This window comes from Podarcis liolepis (genome assembly GCF_965112155.1).
Source record: "Podarcis liolepis genome assembly, chromosome: 8".
NCBI lineage: Eukaryota > Metazoa > Chordata > Lepidosauria > Squamata > Lacertidae > Podarcis > Podarcis liolepis.
In genome coordinates, this window is record NC_139560.1 from 24099516 (window position 1) to 24113128 (window position 13613).

The 13613-nt window shown below is 38.6% G+C and overlaps 1 protein-coding gene across 10 annotated transcripts in view; it reads right to left on the reverse strand.

Moving 5' to 3' along the window:
• Nucleotides 1-13613, reverse strand: part of VPS13B (vacuolar protein sorting 13 homolog B) — an 883035-nt gene that overhangs the window by 799658 nt on the left and 69764 nt on the right. For all 10 annotated transcript variants that reach the window (XR_014529192.1, XR_014529193.1, XR_014529194.1 and 7 more), the window contains exons 4-6: nucleotides 2605-2722; nucleotides 2227-2394; nucleotides 1635-1816 (exon numbers count right to left, since the gene is read on the reverse strand). Coding sequence is in view for 6 of the 10 variants with exons in the window: in XM_083517129.1 (XP_083373255.1) it covers nucleotides 1635-1816; nucleotides 2227-2394; nucleotides 2605-2722 (468 nt within the window). In the remaining 4 variants the exon portion in view is untranslated. The remainder of the gene's footprint in view (nucleotides 1-1634; nucleotides 1817-2226; nucleotides 2395-2604; nucleotides 2723-13613) is intronic.

Genomic DNA, 13613 nt, shown 5'->3' on the forward strand with positions numbered 1-13613 from the left:
AGACAAGTTGAGAAAATATCAATTCCAGACTCTGACAAGTAATTTTGTCTACAGTGCTTGTCATAGACTTTAGGACAGGTGTGGGGAACTCAGGCTGGAGGCTGAGTGCCTGGTCCTTGATACTCTAACCAGTCAACACTGCTCCCTAGGCAGCTTCATTCCCTCCTTGAGTGTTTTTGCCAGGCTGTCATTGAGCTGTGATAATGGTTCTTGCCTGCCAAAATGAAGCCCCAGAAAGTTGCTCGTGAGGCAATGCAGCCCTTGACTGCACAAGGTTCCCTATCCCCGTTTTAGTACAGTGGTACCTTGGGTTACAGACGCTTCAGGTTACAGACTCCGCTAACCCAGAAATAGTACCTCGGGTTAAGAACTTTGCTTCAGGATGAGAACAGAAATCGTGCTCTGGCGGCACGGCAGCAGCGGGAGGACCTATTAGCCAAAGTGGTGCTTCAGGTTAAGAACAGTTTCAGGTTAAGAACGGACCTCCAGAATGAATTTTCTTAACCCGAGGTACCACTGTATTTAGAAACTAAAGCATGCAGTGCAAACTGTGAATATCTAAAACAGGCATAGGCAAATTCCGGCCCTCCAGATGTTTGGGACTACAATTCCCATCATCCCCTAGCTAACAGGACCAGTGGTCAGGGATGGTGGGAATTGTAATCCCAAACATTTGGAGGGCCGGAGTTTGTCTATGCCTGATCTAAGAGAACATTAAGCTCGGATAAATGCCACAGAGAATGCCAGATTGATAGCTGTATTGATTAGAAAGAGCCATATAGATCCTGAACCACTCTGGATATCTGCTTCCAATCCTTGGCTTAGAAACAGGAGAAAGTTTGTTGCAGTTAAACAAACTGAAACTAAACTGAATAGCTTTAAGTACCTAATAATGAATTGTTAGTCTGAATTAAGACCCTACAGCCACATGCTACTGGATAAATGTATGTGCAAAACAACTCCTATACGGCATCTGGCATCAATAGTATCAGGATAATTAGCTGCACACAGGGACAGATAAACTACAGTACTCATGGACACATCTGGAAACATGTTCAGAACAGACAATACTTCGCTTTCTCAATCTAATTTCAAAAATTCACAAAACATCCCCAGTACATGGTGTTATGTGCTTTCAGATTGCTCTGGCACCACTGTTCCCACATACAGTATGTGCATCCTCTCTTGAAGTAGATTAGAATACACAAACTCATTAAAGACTATTAAGTACCTTGAATTACATCATAATATTTTTGAATTCTCACTTATCTATTACCCCAGTCAGCCTTTTTATTATCCATACAAGTACCAGAATTAAGTATCCTTAAGCTCACACTATGAAGAAGTAGCTAAATTAAGTAAGATGAATTAGCTACACTAATGCTAGAAGCTGTATCTCAAAAAATGTATAAAATGATTGGAGTAACCCACTAACAGCCAAACTACTCTTCCTGGGACACAAAGTCCTGCTATGGCTATAGCCACCCAATGTTCACATCTGGAGGCTCAGAAATGAGTGCCAAAGGCAGAGCAGAAATTAATCTGTTTTAGGTGGTCGATTTTCATTTTTCTTAGGAGTACATGGTGAAAAACAATTCATACATCAAATTTAAAAGATCTAGAAAAGTACTTACTTTAATAGTGGATGGCATCTTAGAATTAAGATTATCGTAAGTGAAATGTAGACGAGTTCTGAACGAACACTTGTAAAGCAGGGGATCTTGATAAAATTCAATCTTGCCACTAGCGTTCCTTTTGTCTAGGCAAACCGTGCAGTCGGAAAAATTTATCACCTTCCTTAGGACCAGATCAGTTGCTTTCAAAAGGAAGAAAAATGTTGCTCAGTTCTTAGCAAATAACGCAAAGTAAATATGCAAACGCTCATATTTATTTCGCACTACTTAATACATAGAAACATTTTTAAAGGACCCTTCACAAGTTTAACATATCGAAGTTTTATTCGAAACGCTGGAGAGACTGCAGGAGTGAGGAAGTTTCAAATGCTGCCTACTTGGTGTCTGCTTCAAGTCTGTGCAGAATCTGAAAAGCTTGAAGCTGTACAATGCATCGTGTTGTAAGAACACAATGAGGAAACTCAGAGAATAAAGCTCACCTCTAAAATAGATCAATATTTGTCTCTCTGATCACTATTTCTTCAAAATTATTTTAGAAGATTATCTTAAAAAAAATGTACAATGTCATTTAAAAACTCAATAGTCTGCTTACCAGATATGTCCATGAACGCTCGATCCCAAAATTCATCTACAGTGTAACATTCTGCTGAAGTGATATTGACTGACAGAACGATGTCATCCTCCACGTATTTGAGTATGAGATTATTGATGACAATGTTGACATTGTTTATAACCCGCCAGATCAAACTCTGTACATAGCCTAAAAAGAAATCATGGTTTTATTAAACCCTTTGCTTGGGAACCTTACCAACAAGTTACCAAATACAGGAAAAAATAAAATTGCCTGTTGAAGAGATATCAAGTGTTTAAATAAAACAAAACATCAGGCTTCCTGAGCTTCAAGCAAACTAACAACCGCCAAAAGAACAGAGTCCTAAAAATAACTATATTATTTTTTATCACAAAGTACCTGGTGGTAAATCTGGGTCAGGAGTAGTCTGTTGAATTCTTCTTGGTTTCACTGCTGCTTTTGCACTTTCCGTGGTACTACGATTTGTTGAACTTGAACCACAGCTTTCATGATCATCCTATAAAAGTTAACAAATCTTCATACTGAATCCACAATGGCCAAAAAAAATAGTGGGGGGGGATTTATTTTTTAAAAAAGAAAATAAAGAATAAAAAACAGATTGCTAGTGAAAAGTAACAAAGGTAAGAAAGATACAAACGAATTAAATATGTAATAGGGGAAGGAATGAACAGCAGAATAGATAAGTTGAGGTCTAATACCTTAGAAACAAAAGCTGTTGACCACAAGATAATGAAAACAAACAAAAGTGCTAACAATTTGACAACTGTGCTCTATAATTGCTTATCCCATTTTAAACATTCTATAATGGTTGGATTGGTGGACAGAATAGTTTCAAAGAACCATATATGCATGCTCAGAGGGGGTTATGGCTTAAATTTCTCAGTCTACAATTATACGACTGCCACAATGGCCGTTTGTACTTGTCCACAACAATACGAAAGGATACTACATCTGTACAGTGTAAGATGCCTAGAATTCTCCCTTTCAACGGAAATATCTCTTTTTAATATAAAATTATTTAATGTAATAAACAAAGAACCTTGGTATTTTGACACCTCTTTCAATTCTTTGTATTTGTTGTTGCAAAAAAGTCATTTATGCAGTGCTATTTTTCTAGAAAATGAGGAGCTCAGAACTCACCATGAATGACTCCCTCGTTCTCTTAGAATGTCAATGGCGCCCACCGGAGTGGTGCCAGAACTGAGTTCCTGTGAGTTCCAGCTGAAAAAAGCCCTGCATTTATGTTTATCTCTATTTAATTAATATTTGAATAATGTGGGATTCAAAAGGAGTATCTTAAGGTTATCAAATTCTGGCCCTGTTTGCACATCATAGGAAGCCATAGCCTAAAATACATTATAGTTTACCATGCAAGAGCAGCATACAAGTGCATGCTGCTCAAAGTGTAGCCATGCCACACCTACTTTTGCCAAACCAGCAGAAAACTAACTGCAGCACTAGCTTAGCGTTCTGTGCAAAAAAGCATTTGCACTTTGTTTCTCTCAAAGCAATCCATGAGAGGCAGCTAAGGTTTTGTGGTTTGTTTGGGAGAGAAAGAAATCAAAAGTGCTGGCTTCTACGGAAGGCTGTAGTAGCACTCTGACCCACAGCCCTAATAAGGCGCAGCACAGATCCCAATTTAATATGTGAGACTGTCTTCCCACAAACCATGCACATCTGCCCCAAACTGGATGTCATATGTGGGGCAAGCACAGATGTGGCTGTCAACAGAAAATCAAAAGCCTCAAGCCGTACTCCTGATGGTTCACTGGCAAAGAAGACTTGCTGTCATGGCTGATCAGCTGACTGGCAGTGAGAACAAGACTGCTGGGTAGCACGGCTCTGCCTCTGCCCAAAGAGGGCTTGAAGTCACCAACTATCAGCTAAGAGGCAGCGATTCCAAGCCCACTGGGTCAGCCGTGCAACCAAGATTCCCATGAAGAACTCAGTCACACAGCCGATCCCTGCAGAAAGCAGGATTGAGTCACCACCACAGACGGTAACTTCAAGCCTTGCTTGGTTTGGCTTTTCTTCTATAGCACAGCTTGCCACCTGGCAAAACGGGACCCACTAGCCAGATCTACTTTCCCACCTGTTTTAGATGTTGCCTCATGTGACATGCAAGCCAAGTTATGCTTGTTCTTATCAACATGGGGGGGGGATCAACCCAAAGCGAAGCTCTCAAAATATTATTTTTTAAGTGAACAACAGCTAATGATATCTTTAACACAATATGTAAACCCTAATTATTACAAGGCAACTCATGTGGCCATGACCTTACAAGAACTATTTTGCTATTTAGACCTTTTATGTCAAAGAAATCTGCAGTCATACATATTTCTGCTCAATGTTAACTCTGAAAACACACAATTAATTTTTGAAACATATGTGGCTGCTCACAAGCCCAGAAATAAAACATGTTCATTAAAAGTTCCAAGTTAACTGCCAAAACCAGCATAATTATGAAAATATTTAACACTGGGACCAACTGAAATCACATACTGCATAGATTACACTGATGTCATGACACACTTCCCAGCCAAAATGCACTAAAACTACTACAGTCTAATAAATCTAGGTCACAGCATATGACAAACATTTTAAAGTTTAAGAAATGTAAATGATATTTTCCCATTTTATTAGCTTGAATTCAAACAGAGGATTTCATAAAAGAAAAGGTTTCAATAACTGCAGGAATTATTCCAAAAAAACTTTAGTTGTGATTGTAGGTGCCTAAATCTGAAAGAACTCTAAATACTTTTTCCTATAATCGTTTCACAATCCACCTCTCTCATATTTACTTTTGCCGTGTTTCCCCCTGTAACTATGGCATTCGTGATGAAGCAGGGTTTTTTAAAAAATAAAAAAACAACAGACAAACTTTAATTTTATAAATATTTAAAAGTCTTTTTGCGTTGACACTTCTGGGACTGCCACCTGATGAAAGGTGGCTAGTAAGTAAAATGGAAGGTTTCTCTGTCTGCATGACTATTATTGGAAATATAGAGAAGATAAAGGGGATGTCAGTGCTTCCAGTATTTGAGGAATAGCTCACGAAGGAGAAAAGCTGGTTTCCCAGGTGAATAATCCTACTTCCCCCACTATTTATTTACATATATTACGCTTGTATATATTTACATATATATTATAAACATACAATATACCGTATTTTTCCATGTATAAGAAGATGCTTTTTGCTAAAAAAAAATTAGGCAAAAATTGAGTGTCGTCTTATACATGGATAATGAATGCAGAGGGGGGGAACGTGCGATTAATGGCAGCAGCAAGCAGGAGATTGGCAGCGGCGATTGGGCGGGTGATTGGTGGCTGCAGCAAGGCCTGCTGGTGACTGGCTGCGGCAATTGGGCAGGCAACTGGCAGCTGTGGCAAGGCGGGGAGGCGATTGGTGGCTGCGGCGAGGTATGCGACTGGCAGTAGCGGGCAGGCAGGTGAGCAATTGGTAGAAGTGACCTCCCCCACCCCCAAAAGAAGCTAAACAACTTAATTTCTTAATTTTGGGTTTAAAAAAAGGGGGTTGTCTTATACATAGGGGCATCTTATACACATTAAAATATGGTAACACTGTATATTTTATATATATTTATTTGTTTCTGCAACTCCAAAGTGCTCTCCTGAGACAGATGTCAGTGAATAAGGGTCAGGGGCTGCAAGTTGATCTGATGACAATATGCCAGCTAACTTAGTGTTATGTCCACACATGCATCTTATCCTGCATTTGTTAGCACAGGTCCCAATAAGTTTCTGTAATCATTCTGTAGATTCGAGGCAGGAGCAGGAAAAACAGTAATATATATATGCATTAAAGAACCAACCCCTCTTCATATACCCTTTCTCTTTCCTATTGCATCCTCTATGATTATTCCCCTCCTCCATGTTTCCTGAGACAGAAAGTGGTTTCAATAAGGGAAGGGCAACCAATGGGCTGTATCCTCACTGGATCAATTTGGCCTAAGATCCAAAGAGCCTCAATCCCAAGTTGATAGAGCCAGGCCTTGGTACTTCCTTCATAAGTCGTAAGCAGAGACAAGTAGCATTTTTAAGTGGCTTAACGTTAAATAAAATGTCCTGGATTACATACAAATCAAATAACTGAAAACAAGATTATTTCTGCTCAGTTGCTGCCAAAAATAACACCAAAAGCTAAGGCACACTAATGAAAACATAGACATTTGGAAAAATAATCATCAGTACTTTAAAAGGCTTAAACATTTTGATGCTATGCTAAAAAATATAAATCACAAGGAGGCACATTAAACACACCAATTTCAAATAGCACTGTCCCATGAATACAGATCAGCATCGAGTGAAATAAAGATGTAATGTCATTAAAGTTTAGAAGCTGGTCCCAGGGTCATGAATTCACTTCTGCAACCCCTATCCACTCCCACCGGAATTTCCTCCCACTGTCCTTAGCCATGGTTCATCATGGTTTGCACCAGCATGAACCATGTTTAATACAAACCCAGAGGATGCACACCCCATTTCATATCTGAAACTCTGGTTTCAAACTGGTTACAAGCAGTTTTTACTAGTGCAATAAGTGCTCCTAGGTTTTGTTTATTAAAAAAGTAAAGGGAAGCATCAAGTCCAATCCTGCAATCCTGGCAATGCTTCATCATTAGAATGAGCTGCATTTGAAAAAGGAGTCCTGTGGCACTTTGAAGACTAACAAAAAAATTCTGTGCATGTTTATTTGGAAGTAAGTTCTAATTTCTCCAGTGTAGCTTACTTCTTAGGAGATGTGTTTAGAATTGCCAAGCAAACACTTTTATACCATGAATTTTCACTGGCTAAGGATAGAGTTTACTTCTAGATGCAGTTTTTCCTTGATTGTATCACTGAAACTCTCTGTCCATGTAGCTTAGAAAAGCTATACACTGGTACCTCAGGTTAAGTACTTAATTTGTTTTGGAGGTCCGTACTTAACCTGAAACTGTTCTTAACCTGAAGCACCACTTTAGCTAATGGGGCCTCCTGCTGCTGCCGCACCGCCGGAGCACAATTTCTGTTCTCATCCTGAAGCAAAGTTCTTAACCTGAAGCACTATTTCTGGGTTAGCGGAATCTGTAATCTGAAGCGTATGTAACCTGAAGCGTATGTAACCCGAGGTACCACTGTATTACATTGTAGCTTGAATCAACTATATTTCCATTTATTAACCTTCATAACAGCAAACATTTTTATTTAAAACAAATCAATGTAGATCTCAGTTCAAAAAGGGGCGAATGGGAGAAATCCTCTGTATTCTACCTTAATTCAAGCCACACTTCCCACGTTTTGTGGCTGTAGCAAAAAAAGGAACAAAAATGTTGTTCAGTTTTTTAACTGGTGTAAAACATGTGGAGGGCTTGTTTGGGGGTGGGGGGCATAAAGAAAAATAGTTGTACAATCGGAAAGGGGAAAACCATGTCAAAAGCGGTAGAAAAAGTTTTGCTTAAAAATATCAACAGTTACATCACTTCATTCAATGAATATCTGTGTTAATAAATTCATGTAATGTTGTGCTATGATGGTGGGACTGGACGTTACAAGCTGACCTGCAGAAACTAACATTTGCTTACCAAGCCTAGCCATCATTTGTAGCCACCTGCTGAAAGCTTCCTGTGCTGTCCTTGTTCAGTTTTTGGAGGTGTGGCAAAGCACTGAGATGAGAACCTGATCCATTTTTTCTTTTTTTACTCCCAAGCCAATTCCCTCAGACTTTTCTGATATAAATTGATGGTCAGATATTTAGCCATCCTTATAACCTTTCTCTAAATATGTTCCAGTTCACCAATATACTTCTGGAATTGTGTCAGTCAAGCAAAATAGGAGTTTGGGGAGGGTTCACTGGGGAGGAGGAGCCAGGAAAACAGTTGCATTAGATAAGTTTGCTTGTTCTTCTCTGGATCCAACCCAGTCTTGATTACTGCACTCTAAATTGTTAAAAGTTACAATATTTATTTTTGGATGCTACATAATTTGAATAGATACATAATCATCCATTAAGTGTAAATAATTTCATCTGAAAAGTTATGGACAAGGTTGCAAGGTTTTACAGCCTACATGAAAAGCAATATTCACATGCTCTGCTACTGAATTATCCGGAATCTTCAAACTTTGGGAAAGGAAAAAACAAAGAGTTGCTTTCCCGTATTCAACTAGGTTTCAACTAGGTTTACTAAAAATATGGAAAGCAGGGTGAACAGAATAGAGTAAGAAAGATTTACGAGTAACATAGGGGAAAAGGGTAGTGTGGGAAAGTAAAATTTTGGATGCATCTTCCAATTTTCGTACATAATGCCAGATAGAAGCAGCTTGGGGAATATTGAGTGTTTACAGAGAAAATAATGTAAAGTTTCAAATTAAAGCAAACCATGGTAATAGTCTGTAGCAAAGGTAGAGTCAAATTTTACTATTACAGTATAGTATTATTCTGTCATTATATATGTTAAAATTGCTTTAATTCATGTTATATACTGACATTCCGCCACATGACTGACTCCTCCCACATACATCTTTTTTGGGGTACCACAAAGTTCTCCATGGTCCAGATTAAGAATCTAGTTTAGATTTCCCACTGTATGTAAATCAAGGGTAGGAATAGCTTCCTGCTTTCTAGGTTCTACAAGGCAACAACAGAGCCACATGGTTAAAAGAACAAACAAAAGAAAAGTAAACGTTCTGCTGAGCATGCATATGCATGGCTCATATCCTTTGGTGTCACTTAATTCCTCAGACAAATACAGTCAATGTAGAAATGCAAGGATAAGACCACAAACTCAATGGCATGACCTTAAAAGTAATATTCTCACAAGTCGGAAGGAGATAATGATGTATGAAAACCAGGTGCAATTTGATAGGCATGTAGCTTTGCTGGAAAGGAATACAGCACACCTAATTAAAAGCAAGGTGAAATGTCTATGGAAGTCTTCATAATGTACCTCAGGGGAGCTTTAAAATAATTTGGAGTGGAAACAAACACACTGAATAATAATAAAAAAATATTTTAGGTCTTAACAGATAAGTCATGGCTCATGGAGTTTAAAATAATAAGTACTGGTATGGTTAAAGGGGGACCAATCAGAGTAGTGATACTGGAGCAACAAAATGGAGAAATTAGGATCATGGGCTTTGGAATTAGGATGGCTATAACAGCTATTAAAGACATAACATAAACCCAGAACATTTACCAGGATATTTTCAATGAGAATATGCAGTATCAAAAGATGACAAAAGCCCAAACAAAGGGTGGTATGTCATGATGATCTTAAGTCCATTTACTTCAATGGGTCTATTCCTGACTTCAATGGATACCAAAATAATTTAAAATCTGTATCACTTTACACTATTATGAGTTATTGAACCTCAGCTTTGGGCTTTCTATATTTCTAGGTTGTCCATAGTCTTTAATGCCATGGAAAATTAATCAGTAGTGTATAGGTATGGAGAACTCCCCCCACCCCAAAGCAAATCCTGCGAATCTTGATAAACCCAAAATATTCCTGGAGTTGCTGGATCATGTTTCTCTACCCAAAAATAAATATTTTGCTACATTTAGCAACAGCGAGTAGTAAAAATGTGCTTTAAAAATGACTCTGGAGGATGATTTGGATCAAAAGAATTTTAAGTTAATAGTGCTTACATCTGCATGGAGACTACGTGAAGGTACTGCAGGATTGTGGAGTAAAGATTTAGGAACCTGTTTCTTCTAGTTTATAAAAATATAATTTGAGAGGGGAAAGCCTTAAATGATAGAACACAGTGAGCTGATTGGCACAGAATGCTAAGTCAGCCTATGTCTTGGTGTGAACATGCAAAGATACAGACTCCCTGATGGGAGACTGCAGCGGTTTTGCTCTTCCTCCTGTCCTGTTGCTGCTTCGCTGCCATGAGCAAAGTCATGATTTGTCTTAACACACTATCCAAACCAGGCTCGTGGTTTGTCTCACTCCAAACAACCCCGTGAGCTATAACCAAGGTTTGAACACAGTGTGTGTGTTTGTTTTTTATTATATTGTAAATTGCTTCAGAATACTTCATGGGAAGCAATTTATAAAGGAAATAACAGTAATAGTAGCATTAAGTATGGTGCAAAATAATTTTGCTTGACAGTTTTCTGTGATCTACTGTAACAGCAACGTGTAGCAAACAGACATGCTACATTCTATTGTTTTAAAATTAACTGATGATCTAAAATGTGTACAGTACCAAACATGTAAGAATTTTTGGGAATTTTTGTAGCTATTAGTGCTAAACCTACACATCTATTCAGAAGTCCTATTGAATTCAATGTGTGAGAAGGACTGCAACCCTACGTTTTAATATACAGTCATCAAACTCCTAAAAAATATATAAATGATAACCTTTCACAACTACTTTGTGAGAGGGACTGTGGCATTCAGTGTCTCACAAAAAACTAGAGAAATATAAACAAGTTTACAATTAGAAGGCCAAGCCAGTGCTCACCACTTAAAGCAGAAGCTGTTGTTCAGTTAAGAAAATGAGTTTTATGAAGGTAATCAAAACGTTGGATTCAAGAATACAAGTGATCTCGAATCCTTTAATGCTCTCCTGTCCACTTTTGGAGTGATCCCCTGACTGAGAGCTCAGGGCCCTCGGTTTTACAATGTGACTCATTATTCATATGATCCTTAAGTTTACCAAAATAGTTTTGAAACAGTTTTGAAAGCAACTCCCTGAGCGACAGCCAAACCAACTAGTATGAAAAGAACTCCCACAGGCATCCCGTGGCAGCGTTTCAGTCAATTATATATGCAGCGCTGTAAAGCTCAACTCTATTGCCGAGTTGCCAGAAATCAAATAGTTCCATTGGCAGATCTCTAAATCAAAGGCAGGAACAAACATTAATGAATTATTCTCCTACACATCAAATAACTGCCAAAATATTGAAAGTCTCAACTTTAAAGCTGAAGGATGTAATATACCTTCCTTATTTCAGTTAGCATTGACAGTATCCTTTCCTGGAGGGCAAGTTATTTCATGCACTATTCTTATTTCATGTGCAATTCCCATATATTCGCAAATATCCCTTTGGAATATGCTATCTGCTTCTGAGTCCACATCTCAGTGAGATATGATCAGCCAGCAGGAAGCCAGCTGAAGTGAGCGGAGAGCATAAGGAAGGTCTAGACTGCAGCCTTAAGCCCTTTTATCACCAAGCAGGTCCTAATGACTCCCAAGTGGATTCACAGGGACTGTATAAGGACACTGCTTTGGCCTGAAGATCTGTACTACCATGAAAATGAATGGCCTCAAATTATGGGTAGTTTGTAGGTGGGTTCAGACTCCTTGCTGGAAAAGTGTAAAATTTCTACAAAATTTGGATTCTGTTCTTTTCCCATATATTTTCTCTCTCTTGAAATTCCTCTTAGACTTTAGGCCAGAGGTAGGCAACCTAAGGCCCATGGGCCGGATGCAGCCCAATCGCCTTCTCAATCCAGCCCACGGATAGTCCAGGAATCAGCGTGTTTTTACATGAGTAGAATGTGTCCTTTTATTTAAAACGCATCTCTGGGTTATTTCTGCGGCATAGGAATTCCTTCATCCCCCCCCCATATAATCCGGCCCACCACATGGTCTAAGGGACAGTGGACCAACCCAAGGTTGAAAAGGGTTGTTAACCCCTGCTCTAGACCTTGTGAACTCCAGAGCTGCAAGATCTCCTAGGCCCCCAGAGCGCAGAGCAGATTTAGCCTCTCATTCTTCTCTGTAAAAAGGTTAAGTTCTCTACAATGCTTGCTGATCGCTATTACCAGCAAAGATTGTGTTACCAGTAAAGGCAGAAAAATAATCTGAGAACGCATAAGGCCAACGCTGCTAGAAAGTTAAGACATGGAACCACCAATAGCCACAGAAAGAGTAATTACATTAGATCTTTAAAAAATTGTTAAGACATGGCATTGCTTCAATTTTATTTTAAATTTATCATATCTATACTGCGTTTCAGCTCATTATCAGCCCTCAGCGTAAGAGAGACAGGAGCTCCCATTGCAGATCTCCAGTGAGTCATCCAGTTTGGGCTGGATTTCTTCATTTCGAAAATCCTTGATGAGCTGCACTCCACCTGCCAAAAGGCCGTGGGATTCAAGGGTTTCTCCATGCCCATAGAATTAATCTTCTGTATTTATCAGGAATGGAACCCACGCGTCGAAACTAGAAATGTTAAAGTAACATATCTGAGTCTGAATAAATCACATGCTTCTATGAACACCACAGGCCCACTTTAGCAATATATTAATTGAATCCTGACACTACTGGTGGGAAAGGATTCATTTTCTAAAGCAGTGAATCATTAAGTCACTTCATTTACTGTCTCCAAATACCTCACTTAGCACACACTGGCTTCTTTCTCAAAAGTTGGTTTGAATTAGGCCATTACCATGTTATTCACAATGATGTGGGTCTCTGTTAGTTACCACAGCCTCAAAAAGAATGCAGAGTTTTTGGTTTTTGATTTATTGAGGACAAAGCAATGGTTACAATAATTTCTGTGTGGCAAATAAAACTAAAGTTTATTAGGCTCATGAAAAATAGATTCCACAATGTTTAAACAGCATAGAAAGCACTATTACGTTTGCAGAAACATTTTCCAAAGCCGTATACACTTAATCTCAAGGAAAATCACTGTTCCCTAACATTTTTTTGCATTTATCTACACTGATTCTTAAATTTCTTAGCCAATTCAGTTGCGAAGAGAAAACTCCCTTAGTATGTTACACCTCTGTTGTTTTACATCTTTCGCTAGCACTGAAGTGCTACTTAAATAGCTCTTAAATTTCACCACGGAATACAGAACAAGCCTTGTTCTTGTGTGCTGTCTTTCACACCTAACTTTTGCCCACATATGGTGGTTTGTTAAGCCACAGTTTTCTAAGCAAGCAGAACATATTAAGAAACGTAAATTGTTCACTCTCAAAGGAACCAGTAATTTAAAATGTCTTATGTGAATAGTTACTTTTATTCAGTAATAAAATTAGAATATTCTGCACACAACCAGCTACAAACTTATTTTTTCTTTCCTACAGTGTTCTAAAATCAATTTCCAGCAATGGAAACAGGTTCCTGCATTAAGTCCTGATATTAAGTTCCTGCACTAAGTCTACCACAGGTGTAGTCCAGAAAAGAAGACTGTGTATGCATGTGTATGTGCAACATTCATGAAGCAGCTAGACTATGACAGAAGTAAACGTTGTTGTTGTTATTATTATTATTATCTGGCAAATATATTGCTCTGTGAGGAGTGGTTAAAACAAAGTTTCCTGGTTTGGGTATCAGGGAGAACTATGGTTAATAAACCATTATCAGGGGTGGCCAACTTCCAAGAGACTGCGATCTACTCATAGAGTTAAAAACTGGCAGTGATC